Source organism: Hoplias malabaricus, chromosome 4 (genome assembly GCF_029633855.1).
Source record: "Hoplias malabaricus isolate fHopMal1 chromosome 4, fHopMal1.hap1, whole genome shotgun sequence".
In the NCBI taxonomy this organism is placed as follows: domain Eukaryota; kingdom Metazoa; phylum Chordata; class Actinopteri; order Characiformes; family Erythrinidae; genus Hoplias; species Hoplias malabaricus.
The window spans coordinates 37,269,480-37,294,288 of record NC_089803.1 but is presented as its reverse complement, the minus strand read 5'-3'; the positions used below and the strand labels follow the sequence as shown (position 1 = coordinate 37,294,288).

Below are 24,809 nucleotides of genomic sequence, written 5' to 3'. Positions count from 1 at the left end.
ATAGAGAAACAAAGAAGAAACAAAAAGGTAGAAAGCATAATAGCAAATATAATGAACAATTACTAAACAAAAAAACACCAAAAGAAAATGTATACATTGAACTTTCAAACCTAATAGCATTCTGCAGCCCTTCAAGTGCAAATTGAAAATCTCCATCGGAAGCATTTTCTGAGGCCTCTTTCTTCATCCTAAAACATGACCAATCACTGATATCAGAGCATGCAGAAGAACCTATGCCTATGAAAATGTATCATTATTGGAAAAGTTTTTAGCTGTCTAAAGGACATAAGTCATAAGAGTTAGTTTTGAGTAGAAAAACGTATTCCCCCTCATTTGAATTCATTTGAAAAAGTAAGCAGTATGACAGAACCTGAGAATAAGCTCCTCTTCTTTAGCTTCACAGAGAAGCTGCCTCGTAATCCAGTTAATTTTCTCTGAAAATTTTTAAATATGTTTCACATCAAAACATGAAGAATTGATTTAGAATGTACTACCCATATGTATTACTCATTATACTCATACGTACCTGTAGTGTGCTGAGCTTGCACCCTCATCTTTTTGTCTGATTCAACTTTCTCTGTTTGGAGGCTGTGAATCTCCTTACGTAAATCTGGTATCACCTAGTAAAATAAACAGTCATATCTATTCCATTAGAAACATTTATATAACACGTGTTATACAATTACACAAAAATAAAAACTGATTAGTTATTTAGAAAACCAAATGGCCTGTCTGTTTTTCACATACTGTATACCGAGTATAAATAGGATAATCTTACATTTGAAAATGGTCTGATATCACAAGGCTTTTGATTATGATTCATTATAAGTACTTTACTTCAATGCTAATAAATTACCATTTTGATATAATTAATCAGAAAGGCTGCATAGCAATTCTACTGTGTCTGTGCAATTTACTGTATACATTTGCTTGTGTATATTGCTGTAATTTCACAGAGAAATATGATATGACATTTACAATGACATACAGTTTTCTTAAACTATATTATGTATTGGTGTGTATTATGTATTGGTTTGAAATCTAGTATCTCTCGCATGCATGCCAGTTTACTGCATAGTTAGCAGTAATTGTAAAAGGTAACTATTCCAAAACTGTGATCAAACGTAAAAATCCTGTGCGGTCCACCTTCACATGTTTGGCGAGTTGAGTGAGTTGCTCTTGCAGCTCTTTGTTGACCAGTGTGTCCTCTTCAGCTTGCGTCTGCAACTGAAACTTTTCCTCCTTGAGCCTGCGGTTCTCCTCCTTGAGAGAAAATATCTCCTTCTCTAAGTCTTCTCTCTGCAGTTCACTGCTGTGCTCTGCCACCCTGACAATCCACAGCACAACATCTTCCACTGAATATTAACAATAACTAATCCTTACACTATTACTGCCAATAACAAATGTACATTGTTGAGTGAACAGTTAAATCTTGCCATCATTTTGTCATTTCTTGAAATAGACTTAAATAAAAAGCAAATTGTCAGCAAAATATATATTTTTTTACTTTCGTAGCCTCTCTTGTCGCTCCAGGTCCTCTCTGAGCCTTTTCTTGACTTCTTCAAAATCGTCTGCAAAAAAGTGACATTTTATGCTTTTTGTCAGTTGGTCGAGAGCGTGGCTTAATTTTTTTTTAATTTGTTACTTTAGTCTACCTGTAATTTTCTGTATTGAGTCTTTGAGTTTCTGCTGGAGAGCCTGATTCTCCAGGCTGGCTTTATCCATCTCAACATTAAGCTGAGCAATCACCTTACAGAGTCAAATGCACACATGGTCAGAACTGTTCTTCATTACCATAATTAATGTATGCCTCTGGATAAATGAGTAAAATGCTCTCTGTAGTTGTCAAAGACTACCAACGATGGTACGTGTTGTTCTATGTACACACAAATGTAAGCTATTTTCTACAAAAACTCCAGTTTAATGTGGTGGGTAGGACGTGAGGTTAAAATCTAACCCTTATCTTACACCTATCTGTTTATAATCAACAGAATTTCACCATTAATGAAGCCTGTGTAGGAAATGTATAGAAGCCTCTCACAATTGAAGTGCAACTGAAATATATTTGGATGTTTTACCTGTTCAGTCTTTTCTTTACTTTTCCTCTCTCTCTCCTCCACAGTTACCTTCTCATATCTTATTTTGCTAAGCTCCAACTCTTGAGCCTGAGTCCTGTCCAACGCCTGAGCATGTGCATTAGCCAGACTTGTCAGCCTTTCCACAAGTCCACGGTTCTCTTTAGTCTGAACAGAAAAGAGTCTTATATAACTTGGTGTTCTATATTTTTGTTTAAATTAATACACTAATAACAGTGTATTACAATTTTAATAAATGTTTTTTTTAAAGTACATAGGTAAAGCATTTATATAAAGCTCAGTTTTTAATTGAGCTTTAAAACTAAACATGATTTACTAATTTTCTAAAACTTACAAATACATACTGATTCGTTTAGGAACAAACCAATATATAACAAATAAAAGCAGATGGCAATGACTTCTAGCTTTCCTGTATGTGTAACTACTAGTAATATATAAGTAATATATAGACCAATGTATTAGTTTGTGTCTAATTCAACGGCATATTTCTATTATTAGTAGTTGAAAGTTCTGTTAAAATAACACTCATAAGCAGAAATAATGTTACAATACAAAAGGTCAAAGGGGCACAATTATAAAATAAAAAACACTTAACTGAAAACTGTATATACCTCTGTTAAAGATACATTGACAATGTTATTAAAAAGAAAGATTTAGGGGCTTCTAAATGGTAACAGATTTTTTTTCTTCACCTGCTCCTCTATTTTCTTGCGTAGTTGCTGGACTCTGTATGAAAGCTGTACGTTTAGGACAAGTCTGCGCATGGTCTGAAAACGTCGCCGCACCAGCCATGCCCGAGCATACTTTTGCAAAACCATAGCCTTGTGCTCTTCCACCATCTACATCAGTGACACATGTATACACACACACACACATACACACAATTAAATGTTATTTAGACAAGTCTAAGTTCCAAGTTTATATAAATGAACTATTTTATACAAACAAAGTCATTGCCTTTTTGTAGCGCTTGCGGGCCATCCACCCTCTGGTATAAGCCTGGATAGTGATGGTAGCGACACGAAAAATAAGGAAAAGCCGTCGTACAAGATAGCCACGGCTGTGTCTTTGGATGACCACTGCTGCCCAACCCTGCTTCAGTGCAGCTGCTGTCACTGTGTGCCTAGAAAAAAAAGCAAGCCACAACAAACACTGACACTGAGATCCTAATAATTCTCTTTGAGGAGTGTCTGTTCTGAAGCAGAAGCCTACTGGTGTTTTGGCCTGAGATCCCAATCACAGTGAAGTTTGGTTTGATTTAAAATTTATACCCAATTACAGTGAAGGTTGCACAACCCGGGTTGCCAGGTATGACACACAATAGCAGACACAAACACAGTGTGCTGCAGTCAATGAAGTAACAAGCAAGAAAACAGACATATTAGATTTTACTGGACCTAAATAGCCTCAGCATCCTCCTTCAAAGCTTCATGAGTAAAACAATTCTAAATATTTTGGCAATGTATTTGATATGTGGAGACAGCTTAGAGCTCAGCAAGACTACAGGACAGATGCCAAGTTAACTGATTTTCTCCTGAACAGGTAACAGCATGTAATTTCCACAAAACTATAAATAAACAGATGCACATGTGTGGCTTCAAAGTGTAAATTATGTGGTTTCTGGGCTTTAAAAGAAGAAAGTGAGAAATAAGAGTTTCAAAAGCTATCTTCAGCCTTGCATAGTTCCCTATTTAAAATGATAAATAAAAGCTGGCGTATAATGCAATATTAGCTGCTTAAACTGACGCATTTTAAGTGGTACCAAATGTTTGACTAAGAAGCAAACACCTGCCTCCTAAAATGACACTGAAGTTGAAAGGGCAAAATCAAAAAGGAGATAACATCAGTCTTGTCTAGTGGCACATTTAAGATGGAAAAAGAAAGTCAAACATGAAACTGGGAAATACAGGAAAAATGACAGTGGCTCATTCAATATTTTGCATTTCACTAGCGTAGGTAGATAAATTATTGAAATGACGAACACTTTCCTGTGTAGATATGTTGACCATGGCATTCTTTTAAGCTATGATGGTCCACAGTTCTTAAACCTGTCTTGTGCTCAGTTGTGTAAGTTGAATACTTTATATGCTTTTGTCCATGTTTACTGATGACTATAATCATTCATTGCATGTTAGCTACACCAGCCTTGTATTCCAGTCATCAAACATGTTTTGGTTGATCTACATTATTTCAAGTTGGGACTTTTTGGGAGGAACTGCTGCTTTAACTGAGAAAACTTTCCAGAATGAATATGAGTAGAATGTGTGACTGATTATACATTACTATGAGCACAACATGTCATTCATGCATACGTTCCTGCCTTACGCCCTGTGATTCTGTGTAGGCTCCGGACACACTGTGACCCTGAACTGGAAAAGCAGCTACAGAAAATGAATGAATGAACGTTTTTACACATTTATTACCTGATCTGCCTCTTTCCATGGATGTACTGCTGGATGATGATGGCAGCTTGTTTCATGCGAAGATATCTGCTTCTCTGGCTCCATCCCCTCATGTGTTTTTGGATGGTTATACAGGCAGTCCGCAGACGATCTAAACGTAGCTTTTCCAGGTATGCCACTTGCCCTGCTCGGAAGAAAATCTTGGTCCGGCCAAATTTATACTGATTTGAGTCCTGTTTGGGAGTTAAAAACTCACCGTCAGTGCTGTTCACTTCTTAGGAAATCTTTTTAGGTGCCAGTTTAACATATTTTCCAGATTACATTGATCAAACATAAGATCATTAATTAAACACAATATTAATTAATATTAATATTGTGTAGGTCCCCATGTGCTACCAAAACAGCTCAGACCCACAGGAAACCCACACAGGGACACAGGGAGAACACACCAACTCCTCACAGACAGTCACCCGGAGCGGGAATCGAACCCACAACTTCCAGGCCCCTGGAGCTGTGTGACTGCGACACCTGTGCCGCCGTGCCGCCCAGATGTTAGTAGTGAATTTTATAATTCTTATAAGTTGCAAGGTGGGGCCTTAATTGACTGGACTTTATTCAATACATTTTACAGATGCTTGATAGGATTGAGATCTGGGGAATGTGGAGGCCAAGTCAACATCTTACACTTTTTTTCCATGTTCCTCAAACCATTCCTGGACCATTTTTGTAGTGTACTGTTATAATGAAGTAGTTTAGTTTAGGAAATTTGTATGTTTCAAATTTACATTCACATGAATGCCATGATCAGAGGTTTCCCAGCAGAACATTGCATCACTCCACTTGCATCATGGTACCATCTCTTCCCTACATATGTGAATCGCATGCACCCAGCTGTACTCATAATATAAAAGAAAGTCCTTCTTTTTCCATTCCTCCATCATCACCAGCTGTCCGTCTTTGGATGGTATTTGGGCGGTATTAATTATGGCATACTGTTAACACTACACAAGATATGCACTTCTGGAAATGCTTTGCCTCAGTCATCTAACCGTCACTTGGCCATGTCAACATCCTTCAAATTCTTCTTCTTGCCCATTTATCCTTCTTCCAACACATCAAATTTAAAAGTTGACTGTTCACTTGCTGCCTAATATGTCCCAGCCATTGACAGTTGCCATTGTAACAAAATAAACCAAAGAGTCTGTGGCTTTAATGTTGTGGTTGATCCATGAAAACAAACTCAGTTTAAAAGAAATCATAAAGAATTCTCTTTGTTTCCTCTAAATTAGCATCAAAAGAATCTAAACATATGGAAAGTTTGTATACTTGATTAATATGTTATTAGCTACAGTTGGACTGGTTTCCTTACAGTGATGAGTCTCTGCAGCACAGTTTTGCAAATCTGCTTCTTCTCCCCTGCCCTGAGCTCTGTCTGACTCATCAAAATACTGTAGCGGCTGTAAAACTCTATATACGTCCATCTGCAAAACAGCATAAGCAGCTCAGGTTCACATCTAAGTGCAGTCAGACAAATGATCATTAGTGATTCCATGAATAATGCAGTTCAGCTTTAACAATAATTACATTTTCTATTTTGAATTTGAAACAATATTCTTAGTTTTTCCAAATTTACATCTGTAGAGATTAACAAAATATTTGGAAAAAACCTATACAATAATTAAAGTCTTTACCTCCCAGAATTCACAGCAAAGTACAAATAACAAAGTGTAATTTAAGAATATAGCATATTATTGAATGTAACATTAAAGCATCTATTTACAGTGTAGATCAACAACATTGACATTTACCTAATGGCCTTAACCAAATCACATTACCATCTCTTACCCTCTGCAGAGCAACATAAGTAAGGTGAAATACAGAAGGATTTTTAAAGCAGTGTTGAGAGTGAGACTGACACAAGTTACCTGGATGGGTAGCTTTGAGCACTGATGTGTACAGTCTCCAACACACCACATGCTCGCAACTGCTGCACCACACGCTTTGAGTCATATCTGAGCAAACACACACACGTCAGTAACATAAGGTAAGATATGAATAATGATGAGAGCCTACTTAAGATCACTCACTCAAAAGGCAGCTTGTCTTCATTAGGCTTAATGCAGCGGACATAATGGGGTGTGGTGGCATTCAGTGTTTCCATCAACAGATACAAAGACCTGCGAAACTGTCAAACAGACAAGCAGAAGGAACACAAAGTTTCAATTACTGTGAACATTGACAAAGTGGGAGGATACTCTCATTTAACTTAACTGATCTGAGCAAATGTTTAACTCCTTTAAGCCTGGGTTTATTATTTAGCTTTAAATCTTAGACTTTGTAATTCAATAGTTATTACAAAAATTCAATACATTTTACTGCTCTCTTTTCTTCTATATACGGATACACACAAATCAAGCATAACTCAGACATATTCACACTTAGCCACAATAAAAAATAAAGTGCATAATTGTGCACCTTGTCTCCTACAGTGCTCCGAAGCTGTTTATTGGCTGGTTTGACTACAGGCCGTGCTGCTTTCACTTTGACACCCTTATTTGCAAAATAACTCTCCTCTTCACTGAAGAAATCTGCCAAGAGAGGAAACTAAGAAAACAACATGTTTCATATCAGATGCAAAAGTAGAAAAAAAAGCAAAATTCTAAAAAGGAAAAAATTGGTGTTGGAGCTATCGTTACCTTGCTAGCTCTCATGGTCTGCACCAGCTCTTCATACAGGGTATCTCTGTTTTTCTCTAAGAATCCTTTACACCGATATTCTACCTGAAGAAATGAAATGTGCCTTGAATAGCACCATCGTTATTCATCCACCTGACAGTAAGGCCTGTCTGACTGAATGTGCATTTATTACAAGACATATAGCACATGTTCCCACCTTGTCTGCAAAGTGCTGAATCACAAATGCCTCATTGGACAGACGAGGTTTCTCAAACAGAGGATTAGAGCCCATAAAATTATAGAGTTTCTGCAGCCAGTTCTTATCTGTCCCCTGAGGAAACTGTGGCAAAAACAAACAGCACATGAGAGAAAGAATGACACTGCAATATAGTACAAGACCAGGTCTAATCCATGTTTAGGAATCCAGCTCATTGTGTAAAGAAAGATGTTTATATTTTTTACCAGACATTCCTCATCTAGCAAGTCCAGGATACCCATCTTAGACTCAATCAGATCAATAACTGGTTGGTTGTCATAGAAATCTATTAATGTCCATGGGATATCTTCCTTCATGTACTCCTCTTGCTCTAGTTTAAACACATGCTACAAAGAGAGTGACACAGGGTTAAACTGTTGTGCCTCTACCAGTTTGAAAGAGGCTGTTACAGCAGTGAGGGAACGGAAATGGAAGGTAACATACCAAGTTGAACTGATGTTGCAGCTTCTCATTGGCATAATTGATGCAGAACTGCTCAAAACTGTTCACATCAAAAGTCTCAAACCTATAAAATTCCAAATGCGATGGAAAAGAGTTAATCCTCAATTTTTTCCCCAGTGGTCCCTTTTTGAAGAACTCACACCAATAAAAAAATAGCTAACACAGTTAAACCCACTGCAATCCTGAACTGGATAAGTGGTTACAGAATATGAATGAATGAATGCTTACCCATAGATATCCAGCACTCCAATGAAAGAGTGCTGTTTTCCAGGCACACGCAAAGCTTGGTTGATCCTGTTGATGATGCAGTCAAAGAGATAGGCATAAAGATGTTTGGCCAGTGCATCGCGGGCGTTGATGGCACGTTCTCTTGGCTGAGGTTTGATCACTGTCTCAGAAGCTAGGACAATACGCCGATGACATAGCCAACGGCTCATGTCTTCTGCTCTGACTCCCAGAAGCTCACAGAACACTGCCAGGTGAGAGTCAGAAGACTATGAAAAAGAAAAAAGTCAAATAATATTGCTGTTTCCATGACAGGAATATCCAGAAAAATGAGGTAAGTATGTTAAGGAATATTAAATGAAATAAAAATATTTTAAAACCATTTATTTATTCAACAAATATATCTGTAATTCTTGATTTTTCATTCAAGAAATTTAAGTTATTTATGTAATAAATACATATAATATTAACATTTCAGAACAGAACTTTGCATCCATTTGTCTCTGTTTTTCTTAATTTGAAATCTACATATTTACAGTCTAAAAATGTTATGATATATGGACCAATGTAAATCATCCAGAATTACTCAAAAATAAAATAATATCACTTTACAATATAAGAACATTTTAAATCTGTAAATTACTTTGTGGGAGATACAAGGTTTACTAGTCACATAGACATTGTATTGTGATATACAGGATTTGTGCTTTCCCATCACAAATTCGTTTTTAAAACACACAGCTTAAAAATATCTTACACTGATAGAAGACTGGTCTGTGCCAGCTGCATTAATCACCACATTTCCCAAGTGCAGAATTCCAGCCAACATTTTAAATACATCTCTCTGAAAGTCCTCCATCAGTCCTAAAGGGGCAACAGGACAGCAACATCATACAATAAGAAGCAATAGTGAAAGGGATCCTGTGTGATATCGATGTGGTTGTATTTGCTATTGAAGTGAAGTCACATAGACAATAACCAACACACAAGTTCCTGCTTCTTACCCAACAGACTGAAAGTACGGCGGGTTTCTGCCATGTCAGCACAGTCGTCTACTCCTGGGATCTCTGAGTCACCTCCCATGCAGGTGTAATTAAACTTATCTGCACTCACTAAAGGGATATATAACAATAGAGGAGTAAAATACACACTATCCCTTGTATATAATGTAGCAAATACTAACAAAAATAAAAATTCATTCTGAAATTACATTAATATTATTTTAAGGAATTAAATGGCATAGAATATTTACTTTTTCAAGGTATAGTCTTAAAAACAGTACATTTAACATGACATTTTGTCTATCTCAGTACAGCTTGCAAAAATTTTATATGAGCAAATTCATTTAAAAGTTCATAATTAAAAACATAGTAAAAACATCGGATTATACTTTTTTCATGGAAATACATAATGTGACCTGCCACATTCTATGTGACTTGGCAATACATATCACTATATGTAAAAAAAAATCAAACAAAGAGGAAATACACTCACACAGTCTTAGGCTTTTAAAATCTGCCTGGTCCGCACAAGCACACATCTGGTAGAATATGTGATAGTTTCTCTCATTCTCAGACTGTAAGAAGTTTCATTAAAAGAGAATGCAGTGTCATTCCAACAAATGCATAAACAAACAATAAAAGTCATCATATATCAACAACACACCTACAAAGTCATGAAAAGTTGTTTACCTGAAAAACAACCCTTGACTTTTCTAGGAGGTACGTCCTCATGTTGGCACCAATGATTTGATATCTGCTGTCAAAGCTGATTTCAGTGTACTTTCCAAATCGACTGCTGTTATCATTCCTTGTGGTCTTTGCGTTACCTATTGCCTTAAAATATACACATCATTATCTACTGCCTTCTGTATGCACTCAAACACTGATGTGAAGGCTTTGAAATGCACAGGATGTATACTGAACTTTAAGCACATTATCCCTTTTATATAACAGCGTGTTATGAGTATTGTGGGTGTACAGCAATACCTCAGTGATAGGATTTGATGCTAAAACTTTGTCTTCCACGCGCTTGTTGCTACTAGATTTGCTGACAACTGCGAAGTATCTCATAGCGTAGCGAGCAGACACCGTTTTCCCTGCTCCAGACTCTCCACTCACAATGATAGACTGGTTCCGATTGTTTCTGAGTAAACACATGAATGAAAACAGAATGACAATAACAAGCAGGGTAAGAAATTGTACCTTCGTATATACAGAACTGTTTCAATTTCACTGATCTTACTGAACACAAAAATAAAACTACAATGAAACAAATATATGGCCTAACACGATAGAAAGAATAATTACATGATACAGGTGTTTGTTTGACTGATTATGTGTAGATTTTATGGCTTGTCTTCCAAAGCTTATCAAGGCCAGCTTGTTTTAATTCACATATAATTTTACCTTGCCATCTGTTTGTAAGCTTCTTCGGCCACTGCAAAAATATGGGGGTCCAGGTCTCCCATATTCTGGCCAGAATAAGCATGAATGACTGCATCTCCGTAAATGGGGAGCTGTTTATATGGATTTACAGCCACCAGGATAATGCCTGAGACACACAATGTTAAATTGAGATTTAGTTATCACAAAAAGAGGAATTACAGGACAGTTCCTCAAAAGTGAGATAAAGGTGTTTAATTGACCAGGAACAGCAATCTATGCACTGTTAAAAAAAAAAATCAGTATGTATTTATCTAGTATTACTATTTACTCAGTTACATGTACAATAAAATGTTAATGGATTTTCAAGTTATAATACTTTTACTTCTACATGCCATATGGGACTCTTTTCATTGTCTTTCAAAGCATGTTACAGGGAGCACACATTGTCATGGTCACACGCTGGATGTCTTTATCTCAAAGAGTCTTAACATATCGGCCACTGTGAAGGATGTTGCGTTGTCAGATCACTACTGTGTGTTCTTTCATATGTGGGCCTCACCAGTCATAATGGGCAGAAAATTATAAAAGACTGCACAGCTGCAATTTTCATGAGTAAACTGTGCACTACACCATGTGAACAGTCAGACTCTGTTGATAATCTGCTGAATAGTTATAATTAAAAAATTGTCAGTGTAGTACCCTATGATGAATGTACATTAATTTTTGATAAAAGAAATATGACTTTTTGGGATTTTAATACTAAAAATCTATATGGCAAAATTCAGAGACCTAGCCTCTTTTCACAGCCCAGATTGGAATTTGAGATCACCAGGCAGAAAAGGTAAACCACACTACAGGAATGGAATGACCCAAGATCTCGTAGGGTCAAGAGAAGATGGCAGAGACACTCCAAGGATCAGTTTATGCTCTCTGTAAAACTGCTTAATCTCAAACCATGGAATTAAATCTTAATTCCCATTGGTTTAAACAGTTTGAAGTTGCATATGAGTACCACTGTGTGAAATGAATTCCATTCATTTCAAAATGGGTGGAATTAATTTACATGTGTTTAAAATCACCTTTTTATATGAATTTACGTATGAAAAAAAAATCAGTATGTATTACTGGGTAGCCAAGGTAGCCACATACTCTGTGTGTTTTTGGGTTAAGAATTATGTAAAACATGGTTTTGTCTGGATGATATTATTTTGTGTTAACATATAATCTTTTATATTGCAAAAGTATGGTTCAGAATTCTTGGATATTCATTCAACAGGAATCTTCCTTAAGTCTTTGGCTTGTCAAGTGTCATAAATTTCATGTGATGTCACTACCAAGGAAACTACAGAAAACCAATCAGGAGCAAGAGGTACTCCAATCCTCAATCACTGAGGACCAATCAGGCATGCAAGGTGTGTTTCCTAAAATCTGGTTAAAAACCAGTGGTGAAGAATTTGAATACTCAGTCAGTTCAGAGAGAATTCTTAATTCTTGGAGAGATTGTTTAGCTCTTCTCTTCTCTCCAGGCCAGAACATAGAAAAAGTGTAGAGAGAGAAGAAAAGAGGAGGGGTGGAAGGAAGGAGAATTCACTTCCAGCTCTGAAGCTCAGCTAAGACATCCCAGATATTCCAACCTGAAGTATTCTTTTTATTTCTAGTTGAAAAGCTATAGTTTAAACCCAGCAAAGCTCAATGCCATGCCCAGAGCATGAAAAAGACCTCAGACCTCTGACCCTCAAAGTGGTGACAAGAGCTTCAGGATCAGCAATGAAGAAGAAGGCCACAGGCTCCCTCAGAAAAATCTTCTGAGCAAAGGCGCAGAAGAGACCTGCATAGACGTGTCTCTCACAACGAGGCAGATCAGCAATGATGGAGAATCCCCACAGAGACCTTCAGAACGCCACCAGCTCCAGCAAAGTGGTGGCCGTATCTAAGACTGTGTCTGTGACCAAAGCCAAATCGAAGAAGAGGAACAGCCGCTGATGCAATGCTACAAGGCCTGTGTCTACAATGCTCCAGAAAGCCCAGCGCCAAAAATCCCTGCACGTCAGCGACATCCTACAAGCAATCTCCATGGACACGTAAGGTCGCATGGTGTCATTTCCTTCATAAGCTCAGGAGATTGGTGTTGAATGCTTTGATGGGTTAAACTATATCCTTTTTAGAATTTAGGGTAATTATCATAGAGAAATTCCCTCATATATTAATCTCCCTGCTCCCTCATGTATCGCTGTAATCCATTTCATTATATGAATGTATAATCAATATTCAATATTGAATATTACATTTAATAAACCAGTTGTATGATAAAACTAATCCTTGGTGATCTGTTGGTGTGTGCACATCTCTTGTACTGAATTATTACTTTTGGGTCAGATTCAATTTCAGAGCCAAGAACCTACAGCGGGTAAATGAGCATAATAATTCATTAATAATGAATTCTAGCTAATTCTGCTATATAATATGTAACGTCATCCAACATGATGACTTACATGTTCAAGCTAAAATTGGACAGGTAAAGACACTACATATTATTTAATGGCTCCCAACCATGGAGCTTAGCAAAATCAATCAAACAATTAATTATTAATCAAATTATAATTAATTATCACTGACTCCGCTACATCAGTGTTATGGATGAGCTTGCACCAGTTAAAGTGAAGGCTATGTCTTGCAAACAGAAAGCACCATGGAGAAACGCTTCTGTTGTTCAAATCCAAAAGAGGGAATATCGCAAGGCAGAATGAAGATGGCGTAAAACGAGTCTTCATATTCACAAAGAAATCTACAAAGATAGGTTATATGAATACAATACAACAATATGCAAAACACGACAATCCTATTTCTCTAGCATCGTCATGAACAACACTAACATTAACAGCAAAATCCTTTTCACCGTGGTCGACAGACCGACACAAATGACCCCTGAATCAGTATCAACTGAGAGATGTAATGAGTTTGCCTTCTTTTTTAACATTAAAATCCAGAATATCAGATGATATATTAGTACATCCACATCCAACAATCTGTCTTGAGTCTGTACCCTCCCCATCACTTCATAAAGACACCTTAGTTAAAATGTCAGAGTACTGTTAATAATGAAATTTTAATTGACACAGTTAGTCATCTCAAACCATCCACTTGGAGTTTTGACAAACTACCAACCAAATTTTAAAGAGTGTACATTGTAAACACCACACATTGTAAACACCTCACTCATGTCAGGGGTCTTTCCGGGCTCACTAAAACTGCAGTTGTAAAGAAAAAATTAGAATAATCTCAGATAAATAACTACAGACCAATTTCTAATTTATATTTCTTTGGCAGAATCATTGAGAAAATAGTTTTCAGGCAAATCACTAGTTTCTTGTCCATAAACAGCAGCCTAGGCAAATTCCAGTCCAGGTTCCGGTCTAATCACAGCACAAAGACTGCTCTAATTAAAGTAATTATAGACATTTGCTTAAATACAGAGGCTGGAAAGGTATCTTTTCTATTACTTCTTGACCTCATTGTTGATACCACTGACCATAAGATTCTTATAAATAGACACGCAAACTGGGTTGGAATCTCAGGAACAGCCCTAAAGTGGTTTGTTTCATACCTGCAAGGCAGGAACTACATTGTAGACTTAGAAAATAATATTTTGGAGAACATGCCAGTTACCTGTGGTGTCCCCCAGGGTTCTATTCTTGAATCACTTTTATTTAATATATACATGCTTCCTCTTGGCCAGATTCTACAAAACTATGGGCTATCCTATCACAGCTATGCATATGATACTCAGATTTGCATGCTTATGCAAGTGCCTCGAACACATCACTAGCGGGATGGGACACAAATTTCTGCATTTGAATAAGGATAAAACAGAGATTATTTTATCTGGGGACAGCAATGAGAAACACAGATTGGCTGCATATCTGGACTCGAGAGCCCTCAAATCTAAAGAACTGGCTTGCAGCCTTGGTGAATTAATGGACTCAGATTCAGAATCAGAATCAGAATCAGAAATACTTTATTGATCCCAGGGGGAAATTGCAATTATTACAGTAGCAACCCGTTGTAAAAGAATAAACACTCTAATTAAAATTTAACACAAAAGGAAATTTACAATATGTACACATCTATAATAATAAATACAGATATACTGTATACAGCAGTAAGAGTATTGCACATTTGAGTTGTTACACTCATAATTAAAAAATTTGTTCTATTGTTATTACTGTACATGTGAAAGGTGTCGTGCTTTAAGTGTGGAGTTATAAAGTCTGGTAGCCACTGGTAGGAATGACCTCCTGTGGCGCTCTGTAGTGCATTTTGGCTGAATGAGTCTTGCACTGAACGTGCTCCTGTGTCTCATTACCATGTGATAAAGAGGGTGGGAGCCATTATCCATAATAGCCTGCAGTTTAGACAGCATCCTCCTCTCAGACACTGCCGTCAGCGAGTCCAGCTCTACACCCACAACCTCACTGGCTCTACAGATCAATGTATTAAGTCTGTTGGCATCTGCCACCCTCAACCCGCTGCCCCAACATGCAACAGCATATAGGATGGCACTGGCCACAACTGACTCATAAAAAATCCTCAGCATAGTTCTGCAGATGTTGAAGGACCTCAGACGCCTCAGAAAATAGAGACGACTTTGGCCCTTCTTGTAAAGGGCGTCAGTGTTTTTAGCCCAGTCCAGTTTATTGTCAATGTGTACTCCCAGATATTTATAGTCCTCCACAATGTCCACACTGACCCCCCTGATGGACACAGGGGTCACTGGCGTTTTGTCCCTCCTCAGGTCCACCACCAGCTCCTTTGTCTTTGTCACGTTGAGCTGCAGATGTTTCAGCTCACACCACGCAACAAAGTCGTTCACCGTCTCCCTGTACTCATCCTCATCACCCCTGCTGATACATCCAACAAGTGCAGAGTCATCAGAAAACTTCTGGAGGTGGCAAGTCTCTGTGCAGTAGTTGAAATCAGTGCTGTAGAGGGTGAAGAGGAAGGGAGAGAGGACAGTTCCCTGTGGGGCTCCAGTATTGCTGACCACTCTGTCTGACACACAGTGCTGCAGACGTACATACTGTGGTCTGCCAGTCAGGTAGTCAACAATCCAGGACACGAGGGGGGCGTCAACCTGCATCACGTTCATCTGGTCACCCAGAAGAGCAGGTTGAATGGTGTTAAACGCACTGGAGAAGTCAAAAAACATGACCCTACATGACCCTCACAGTGCCGCCTGGCTTATCCAGGTGAGCATACGCTCGGTTCAGCAGGTAGATGATGGCATCCTCAACCCCCAGACGAGGCTGGTGGGCGAACTGGAGGGGGTCTAGAAGTGGCTGGACCATGGGCCGGAGGTGATCCAGGACAAGTCTCTCTATGGTCTTCATGATGTGGGACGTCAGTGCCACCGGCCTGTAGTCCTTGATGTCACTGGGCCGCGGAGTCTTTGGCACAGGAACAATGCAGGACGTCTTCCACATCACCGAGACCCTCTGGAGACTCAGGCTCATGTTGAAGACATGCTGCAGGACTCCACAAAGTTGGGTGGCACAGGCTTTAAGCACCCTGGGGGGAACACCATCAGGGCCTGCAGCCTTGTTCGTGTGGAGTCTCTGTAGCTGTCTTCTCACCTGGTCAGCTGTGAGATTCACTGTAGAGGTCCCTGGTGGGGGAGGAGAGGAGGTGTGACGTGGACTATCACAGGAGGGGGGGAGGCTATCAGGAAGGGGAGGGAGGGGAAGTGGAGTGGGCTGTTGAGGCCCGACAGCAGAGGAGTCAGGGAGGGGAAGATCAGGGCTCACAGTGTCAAATCTGTTAAAAAACAAATTTAACTCGTTGGCCCTGTCCACACTGCCCTCTACTCCCCTGTTGTTGCTGGACCTTAAGCCAGAGATGGTCCTCATACCACTCCAGACCTCCCTCATGTTGTTCTGCTGGAGTTTCCACTCCAGCTTCCTCCTGTATCTTTCCTTAGCCTCCCTGATGGTTCTCTTCAGTTCCCTCTGAATCGTTCTCACCTCCTCCCGGTCTCCAGCTCTGAAAGCCCTCTTCTTCTTGTGAATTAATGATTAGTAGTCATATTAGTTTTAGTAGTCATATTAAAGCAGTTACTAGATCAGCATTTTGCCATCTTAAGAACATCAGTAAGATTAGAGATTTTCTGACTAAACCAAACCTGGAGAAACGTATCCGTGCTTTTATTTCTAGCAGGATTGATTACAGTAATGGTCTCTTAACTGGACTTCCAAAAAAGACCATTAAACAGATTCAGCAGATTCAAAATGCAGCTGCCAGGGTTCTCATTAAGAGCACAAGAACAGATCACATCCCCCCATCCTCAATCCTTACACTCAATACCAGTCTGTTACAGAATAGACTTTAAGGTGTTATTACTGGTCTATAAATGTCTAAATGGTGTAGGACCAGAGTATTTATCAGATCTACTCCAGAGATATGAGCCAAGCCGAGAGAACTAGTCAGGAACTCTAGGAACTAGTCAGTTAGTCCTGCCTCAGGTTAAAATTAAATATGCAGCTCTTAAATGGAACAAGCTAACTGAGAATATTAGAAGAGCCCTGACTTTAGACACATTTAAATCAAGACTTAAAACATTCCTGTTTGAACAAGTTTACAGCTCAGTTTAAAATGCTCTGCACTTTTTATTCTGTAATGGCACTTTAGTTCTTTTCTTTTATTGTATCATTTTAAATAGTTTGAATCATTTTTATCATGTTTTCTTTTACTCTTTTTATGTATTTCCTTTTAATGCACTGTTTTAATTGTTTTAATGGACTTTTATTATTTTAATTTTTGCATTTCGTTTTACTGTTTTTTCTGTAAAATGATTTGAATTGCTATTGTATGAAAGGTGCTCTTGTCTACTTTTTGTATTGTTTGTATTGTTTTTTAATTGTTTCTACATTCTTGGCTTTTAATTATCAAAGTATAATGCTGCCACCACAATGCTTCACTGTGGGTATGGTGTTCCTATGGTAAATAACATGCAATTATATGTCATTATGAAATATGCAACAAGATGTGTTTTCCGCATTTAATCCCTCTGTTCCTACACTCACAGCACAACCAGTTTTCCTGCCAGTCATGGGAATCGAATCAGCAACCTTCCAGTCCAAATTCCTGTAATGTTGCAGTTGGGGTCTTGGCAGCCTCCCAGATCAGTTTTCTACTTGTGTACTCAATCTTGGAGTGACGACCAGTTCGACCACTTGTTGATGACCGTCTTCACTGTGTTCCATGGAACATCAAATGGCATGGAATTACCTTTATCTTGACACTTTGTAATACATTGCGACAGTGAGATTTTGAGATCTTTAGATATTTTGTAAGCTCTATTATGGACCACAGTTTTGCATCTTAGTAAATGTCAGAAAAATTATACTAGAATAGCTGAACTAAATGTGGGGTTAAAATGTGGAATCTATGTCAAGTGTACACTGAATACTGAACATTACATGTGTAAATGTAATTTTATAATCTTAAACACAGACTAAGTGGGTGTCCACATTTACACAAACATTTTAGTTTATAACTATTTTCCCCTTTAAATAATTTCAGTTTCTATATCAATTTAATTGCAGATTATATGTCAGAGTAAGGGTGGAAATTAATCATAGATTGATTTTTTTTAAAACCTGGCATTATAACAGCAGTGTGTAGTTGCTGAGGTAAAGATGTTGGTCATGTGTCTAAAAATGGATCAATTTATTATGGGTGTTTCCTTAATTTTGACACACCCGAAATATAGACACAGATCAGCCATGACACCATGGCCACTTTTCTCATTGTCTATTCTCTCAGGTCCACTGACCACACAGGAGCACTTTGTAGTTCAACAATTACAGACTGTAGTCCATATACTTTGTTAGCACCCTGTTCTTTAATGGTCAGAACCCTAAAGTTACCACCACAGAGCAGGTATGATTTACATAGTGAATCATTCTCAGTGCCGCAGTGACACTGACGAGGTGGTGGTGTACAACACACACTAACACATCACCACCACATCAATCCAAATCACCCAAATCATACTTGCACTGAGATGATCCTGACCATTGAAGAAGAGGGTTAAAGGGGCTAACAAAGCATGCAGTGAAACAATTCCTAATCATTGAATTCAAGTGTTCCATTCAGCCTCATTGCCACAGCTGTATGAAATAAAGCACCTCACCATGCATTCTGCCTTTACAAATATTTGTGAATGACTGTGTCGTTCTAAAGAGCACACTGAATCCTGTTGTAGAATACCACTGTTGTAACAAATCTTAGATACTCCACGATCCACATAAATATTACACAATCCATGTGGTATTGTTGGAAAGTGGAAGTGGAACCACAGCAACTCACCCTTGAAGTGGCAGACCACATAAAGTTACAGAGCACAGTTGTAGATGGTTGAGGCACACAGTGAGCAAACGTTTTCAGCCCTTCCCTGACTCAATAACTGCAGAAATCCAAACTTCCTCTGGCATTAACATCAGCACAAAAACTGTGGGCTGGGAGATTCATAGCATTTCCTCACCAAAAGCACTGCCAAGCGTTGGATGGAGTGGTGAAAACCATGCCACCATTGGACTCTTGAGCAGTGGAAACATGCTTCTCTAGCTGGCAGTCTTATGGATGAGTCTGGGTTTTGTTGAATGCCAGAAGAACTTTACCTGACTGACTGCACTTTCGATCACTTTGGAATGAACCAGAACAAAGTGTGTGAGTCAGGCCCTCTTTTATTGGATTTATATGATATCAACCAAAATTAAGAAACATTGTGATATAAATTTTGACCATATCATCCAACCCTAATAACACATGCCACACACCTTGTTTCTAGGTCATACATTCTTTTATTTTACACACTTTAGGGAACACAACTGGACTTTTTAAAAGTTTCGTTTACAATGTTGGTACTTTAGTGACAATAATGTTCATGTACCATACGTTTAAGTATAGTGTGTGTGTGTGTGTATTTAGCACTAAATTAAACTAATTTCAAGAGTTCCACTGATTCAATTCCTGTCTGCACTCACTCACCACAGTATGTGTAGATGATTCTGGAGTCCACAAATCTGACACGCAAGTTGTGCAGCACTGCAGGCTCATGGAGGTAGCTCAGCGCTGTCAGGTCATTCTCTCCCACCAGGATGTCTGGGTTACGGAGGTGAGGTAACTGACTGGACACCTCCACAGGGTACTGCAGGACCTGAAACAACACATAGATACCTACATCATCATGATAAGCCTTCTATCCTTGTGTTCGGGCATTTAGGGGTGTCATGGGCTTAAGGTAAATGAGCAAAATATAAATGAATCAAATCCCATTCATTTAAAGTATTTGGAAGAATTCCATATTCATAGAGTGTCAAAACAAGACAAACATGATTTTATGTTTCTAAGTCTATTAATACTTAAAGAGTTCATGTGTCTTATATAAGATAATGATGATTAGTTCTGAATAATTCTGAGATTATGCAACTTTTCCTAGTGAAAGTCCTAACTCTCTTTAAGCAATCCTTATTGATTAATTTGAATCCTTGTTTTTGTAACAACTACAGGAAACTTAGTTTAGCAACGTATGACTGTCTGGTCCTGGTGATGTTATATTTGATGTTCAAGATCTTATCTTAAAAAGATATCATCACTAACAGGATTTTAAACAGCAAGTAAAATTGCGCATCCACAATAGGTCACATTTAAATGAGGGGAAATCTCTATAGCAGGTCATATAACCCCCATGGACGGTCCAAGGGCAAAGAACTTCTTGGATATAGTGACCCACAAGAGTTCTCTATTTTCAGAAAGAAGTTAAACACATCTGAACTAATACATATCTGAACACTATTTACACATGCCCACCAAGAGGTACAATGAACTGTCTGGGCAATGATGTTCAAGCTCAAATCACTGATGCATGTCTCTGATGTAAAGCATTGGGTCATGACCCATTTTGTTAAACACCAGAGAGTGCATCTGTAGATATGGAAGTCAGCCACAAGCCATTTCTATAAGGTGCTTCACCTCTAAAAAGTAAACACAACCTAATAATATATTCATTTATGACCTACTTCTGCATTTCTCAACTTCCCCACCCAGCACCTCATAGGTTCCGCCAATGCACACAGCTCAGTGATATCATGAGCTAATAATCAACCACAGCTTGAGCGGTTTCAAGTGTTAGAGAAGGAAAAATACAAGAGTGTAAATTACACAGGGGTCTCCAGGACTAGTATAAGTGTCTTATAACGGTGTTCTATGGATTATTTATAAGGGTCCTATTGATTATTTATATTCTGTGTTCATAAAAAAAAAAAAACATTACTTTGCTGAATGTAGTTTTCTCAAATATGTTTATGGATTAATTTATACATACATTAACAAAAATAACTACACTATTACCATTGTTACATGACACAATTGTTATTATTATTGTTATTATTACTAATTATAGTAGTATTACTACAAACCACAATTACAGAAACGTTAGGACACTGCAAAATGAAAACATATTGCAATGATGTGTAATCATTTAAATCCTATATTTAACTAAAAACTGTAAATACAATATTTCAAATGTTAAAACAGAGAAAATTTGGTGTGTTTTTTTTTTTAAATATATGCCCATACGTTATGTAATGACAGCAACATGTTCCAAAGCTGGGACAGGGCACAAAAAGCAGGTAAGGTTGTGTAACCCAACAGAAAGAGCTTAACTGGCAACAGGTCGGTGACATGACTGAGTTTAAAAATGGGTCTTTCAGAAGTAAAGATCATAGGGAGGTGTTCACCTTATTCTGCGGGCAAGTAGTGCAAAAATCCCAGAATAATGCTATCAACTTAAAATAGCACAGAACCTGAAGCTGTCATCATCTACAGTACATGATACCATTAACAAATTCAGAGAATCTGGATTCATTTTTATCAGTATGGGACAAGGCCTAAAATAGGGTGACCAGACGTCCTCTTTTACCCGGACATGTCCTCTTTTTTAGACTTAAAAAAATGTCCAGGCGGAATTTCACAAACATCCAGGATTTTGTTTTTCTAGAGCTTTCATAGAACTTCGAGAAGCGTTTCGTTCACAAACTAGTCCCACCCTCCCCTACTCCATTTGGTTCGCTTGAGTGAGAAGGGGGAGTGGTGAAGTAGCCTAAAATCTTCTGATTGGACGGTCTGACTGTAGAGCTACCGTTATTGGTTGATAACCTTCTCTGTAAACATTTAATTGGTCAGTCTGCACGTCAGTAGTCCTTGTTTACGTCAGGCAAAGCTCATGTACCCACCCTCATCTCGAGCAGCTAAAAAGAAATCCCCATGTTTTGTGTAGCAAATAAAGGTGTAAAGGAACTAAAAGCACACATAGGTTCAGCTAAGCATACAACTGCAGTGAGAGACGAGAGCTCATCACCCCCCCCCCAACTCCCCCACCCCGAGACGTGTCCTGTTTTTCACCATCTCAGATCTGGTCACCCTAGCCTAAAACCAGTTTTAGCTGACTGTGGTGTTCAGGCCTTCAGGTGGAAATCACTCAGAAACACTTCCCAAAGCCACTGTCTGTGAACACATTTTGTCACTGCATCCCCAAATACTAGTCAAAACTCATAAATACAAACACGAAACCATAACAGGATTTTAAACAGCAAGTAAAAATGTGCATCCACAACAGGTCACATTTAAATGAGGGGAATTCTCTATAACAGGTCATACAACCCCAAAGGGTGGTCCAAGGGCAAAGAACTTCTTGGAACCCATAGTGAACCACAAGAGTTCTCTATTTTCAGAAAGAAGTTAAACACATCTGAACTAAAACATATCTGAACACTCTTTACACATGCCCACCAAGAGGTACAATGAACTGTCTACGCAGTAGTGTTCAAGCTCAAATGACTGATGCATGTCACTGATGCAAAGCATTGGGTCATGACCCATTTTGTTAAACACAAGTGAGTGCATCTGTAGATATGGAAGTCAGCCACAAGCTATTTCTATGAGGTGCTTCATCACTAAAAAGTAAATAAAACCTAATAGAAAAAGCTATACATCCTCTGGCCTGAGCTCATTAATTTAAGGACTGAAGCAAAGTGGAAAATGTTCTATGATCCAGTGAATAAAAGCCAATGTCTGTGATGGTATAGGAGTGGAATAGCACGCATGGCATGATTGACTTGCACAATCAGTCCAAGGTCATGGTGGGTCCGGTGCCTACTCAGAACTCCCGCATAGGAACACTTGAGTAGTCAATCCACCTACCAATGTGTTTTTGGACTGTGGGAAGAAAATGGAGCACCCAGATGAAACCCACGCAAACACGGGAAGAACACACCAAACTCCTCACAGACATTCACTCAGAGTGGGGCTCAAACCCACAACCCAGGGACCCTGAAGTTGTGTGACACCAACACTCCCTCCTGTGCCACTGTGCTGCCCCAATTAAAAACTTGTATTTCCCAAAGTAACTTTACAGCAGACAGAAAAATAAGCACTTTAACATTCAATGAAAGTGTATGTAAAAAGATTTTATTCCAGGTAATATTGGAACATTTCTACTGGTCCATTCATCCTGAATTTTTCACAGAATGTGAAGGACCGATGCTGTGTTCAAATAATGTAGTAAATTAAAACTCAACAAAAATGAAGATACATGTTTTTAATTGGACAGCGATAATATACAAGTTATTTTAAATTAGAGCAACATGCTGCCATGCAGATGTGATTTTCTGGGAAGGCCTTATTTATTTCAGTAAGACAAGGCCAATCCATATTCTGCATGGATTACAACAGCTTGGCTTTAGAGACAAACCTGTCACCCACTGAAACCTTGATCTCTTAAGCAGCCGTTGTACTATGTTCACTGCCATGAATGGGTTAAGTGTAGAGGTCAAATTTCACATTTAAATCCTTGCAGACAGTGACACAATGTGAGGACCAAACCCAGAACCCCGGGAGTTGTATGGTGCCAATGCCTTGCTATAATGCTATAATATTGCCATAGTACTGAGTTATAGCTAATGTGCTGTGGTGAAGTACAGCATTTTTTTCTGTAACTGTACAGATAATATTTATAACAGCTGTTATAATACTTATTGTATTAAAGCACGACACATAGTAATGTATGTCTGCATCTTTTCCAAAGTTACTCACAGTTCCATCCTCGAGTTGTAGATGCAGAGCTGTGTCTCCTGGAGTGAAGTCTCTGAGGATTTCAGCAGATTTCCACACCTGCTCCGAGTCGGGAATCCACACTCGGTTATACTGAAAAACCCAGAGCACAGGAGAGTTCACTGAGAGCGTTTATACAACAGCGGAAAAATGGAAAGGATTGAATTGAAATGACAGCGTGAAACACCCGGGGACTACATTATACACTCGACATTTAGTTTAGTTTTGATACATTACAAGATGGCTTCACGTTTGAGACTTTCTGCCATATGTTACATTATTGTGAACGTTGTCATAGAAACAAGCCAACGAATCCCGACAGTACACAACAGGAGAAAAGTAGCTACACTACAGAAAAAAAATTACAAGACACGAAGTTGGCTCCTTTTTCGCCAGTTATCCGTTCCGCCTTAAATGCGGTCTTTACTCGCTGGCGGCTGAAGGTAACTTTAACTGCGTACGTTAACGTTAAATAAAGCCAACTTCAGCCTCCCGCAAAGACTAGAGAGTGAGTGTGTAAATCTGTTGTAGGTGCAGCACTTTCGTTTTCTGACGTACTTTAGTGTAGAGCTCCTGCAGGGCCATGACCGCGCTCCCCGGACCCTCCACACACTCCCGGTCTGTGAGAGGAAACTACGGATAAATATCCCCCCACATCGTAAACTCTCAGTCTCTCCGCCGCCGCTGCTCGGACTTCGTCTCTTTCTGGCCGTCCTCAGGTCTTGTGACACCTGCTTACTGAAGGGGTGTGTTCATTTGAACAAGGATTCAGAAAACAAAAGAAACAGGATCCTTACTCTAGTAGAGCTGAGGACAGCATTCCTCAGAGAGAGAGGAAATATGGGTGAAAAGAGGGAGAGACAGAAGAGAATGGAACGGGCTTCTATAGAAGAGACATAGAACAAAAGAGAAAAAATTATTAAAAACAAGAGACAGAATTTGAAAAGGGACCGAGAGAAAGTTGAGGGAATGTACAGAGACAGGAGAGAAACTAGAGTGAAGAGATAAATGTAGTTCTCCCCATCACGTTGAGTGTGTGTGTGTGTGAGAGAGAGAGAGAGAGAGAGAGAGAGAGAGAGAGAGGTCTCGTATGGACAATGATTGTGAAGTCAGTGTTATTAAGGAAAAAAAATGTACTA

The 24,809-nt window shown here is 38.7% G+C and overlaps 1 protein-coding gene across 1 annotated transcript in view; it reads right to left on the bottom strand.

Annotated features, from left to right (window-relative positions):
* The window catches only part of myo5c (myosin VC), a 35,056-nt gene extending 10,554 nt beyond the window's left edge, over positions 1 to 24,502 (bottom strand). The window contains exons 1-28 of the mRNA XM_066666862.1: positions 24,229 to 24,502; positions 23,653 to 23,763; positions 19,549 to 19,717; positions 10,525 to 10,669; positions 10,105 to 10,261; positions 9,808 to 9,951; positions 9,611 to 9,692; positions 9,121 to 9,228; positions 8,874 to 8,980; positions 8,120 to 8,385; positions 7,874 to 7,955; positions 7,636 to 7,776; positions 7,391 to 7,513; positions 7,195 to 7,278; positions 6,974 to 7,102; positions 6,586 to 6,683; positions 6,424 to 6,510; positions 5,868 to 5,979; positions 4,520 to 4,731; positions 3,054 to 3,219; positions 2,789 to 2,935; positions 2,079 to 2,243; positions 1,656 to 1,749; positions 1,508 to 1,571; positions 1,147 to 1,327; positions 527 to 620; positions 371 to 434; positions 111 to 188 (exon numbers count right to left, since the gene is read on the bottom strand). Of these exons, the coding sequence (XP_066522959.1) occupies positions 111 to 188; positions 371 to 434; positions 527 to 620; positions 1,147 to 1,327; positions 1,508 to 1,571; positions 1,656 to 1,749; positions 2,079 to 2,243; positions 2,789 to 2,935; positions 3,054 to 3,219; positions 4,520 to 4,731; positions 5,868 to 5,979; positions 6,424 to 6,510; positions 6,586 to 6,683; positions 6,974 to 7,102; positions 7,195 to 7,278; positions 7,391 to 7,513; positions 7,636 to 7,776; positions 7,874 to 7,955; positions 8,120 to 8,385; positions 8,874 to 8,980; positions 9,121 to 9,228; positions 9,611 to 9,692; positions 9,808 to 9,951; positions 10,105 to 10,261; positions 10,525 to 10,669; positions 19,549 to 19,717; positions 23,653 to 23,763; positions 24,229 to 24,255 (3,437 nt within the window). The 5' untranslated portion in view covers positions 24,256 to 24,502. The remainder of the gene's footprint in view (positions 1 to 110; positions 189 to 370; positions 435 to 526; positions 621 to 1,146; positions 1,328 to 1,507; positions 1,572 to 1,655; positions 1,750 to 2,078; positions 2,244 to 2,788; positions 2,936 to 3,053; positions 3,220 to 4,519; positions 4,732 to 5,867; positions 5,980 to 6,423; positions 6,511 to 6,585; positions 6,684 to 6,973; positions 7,103 to 7,194; positions 7,279 to 7,390; positions 7,514 to 7,635; positions 7,777 to 7,873; positions 7,956 to 8,119; positions 8,386 to 8,873; positions 8,981 to 9,120; positions 9,229 to 9,610; positions 9,693 to 9,807; positions 9,952 to 10,104; positions 10,262 to 10,524; positions 10,670 to 19,548; positions 19,718 to 23,652; positions 23,764 to 24,228) is intronic.
* Between the last annotated feature and the right edge of the window lie 307 nt (positions 24,503 to 24,809).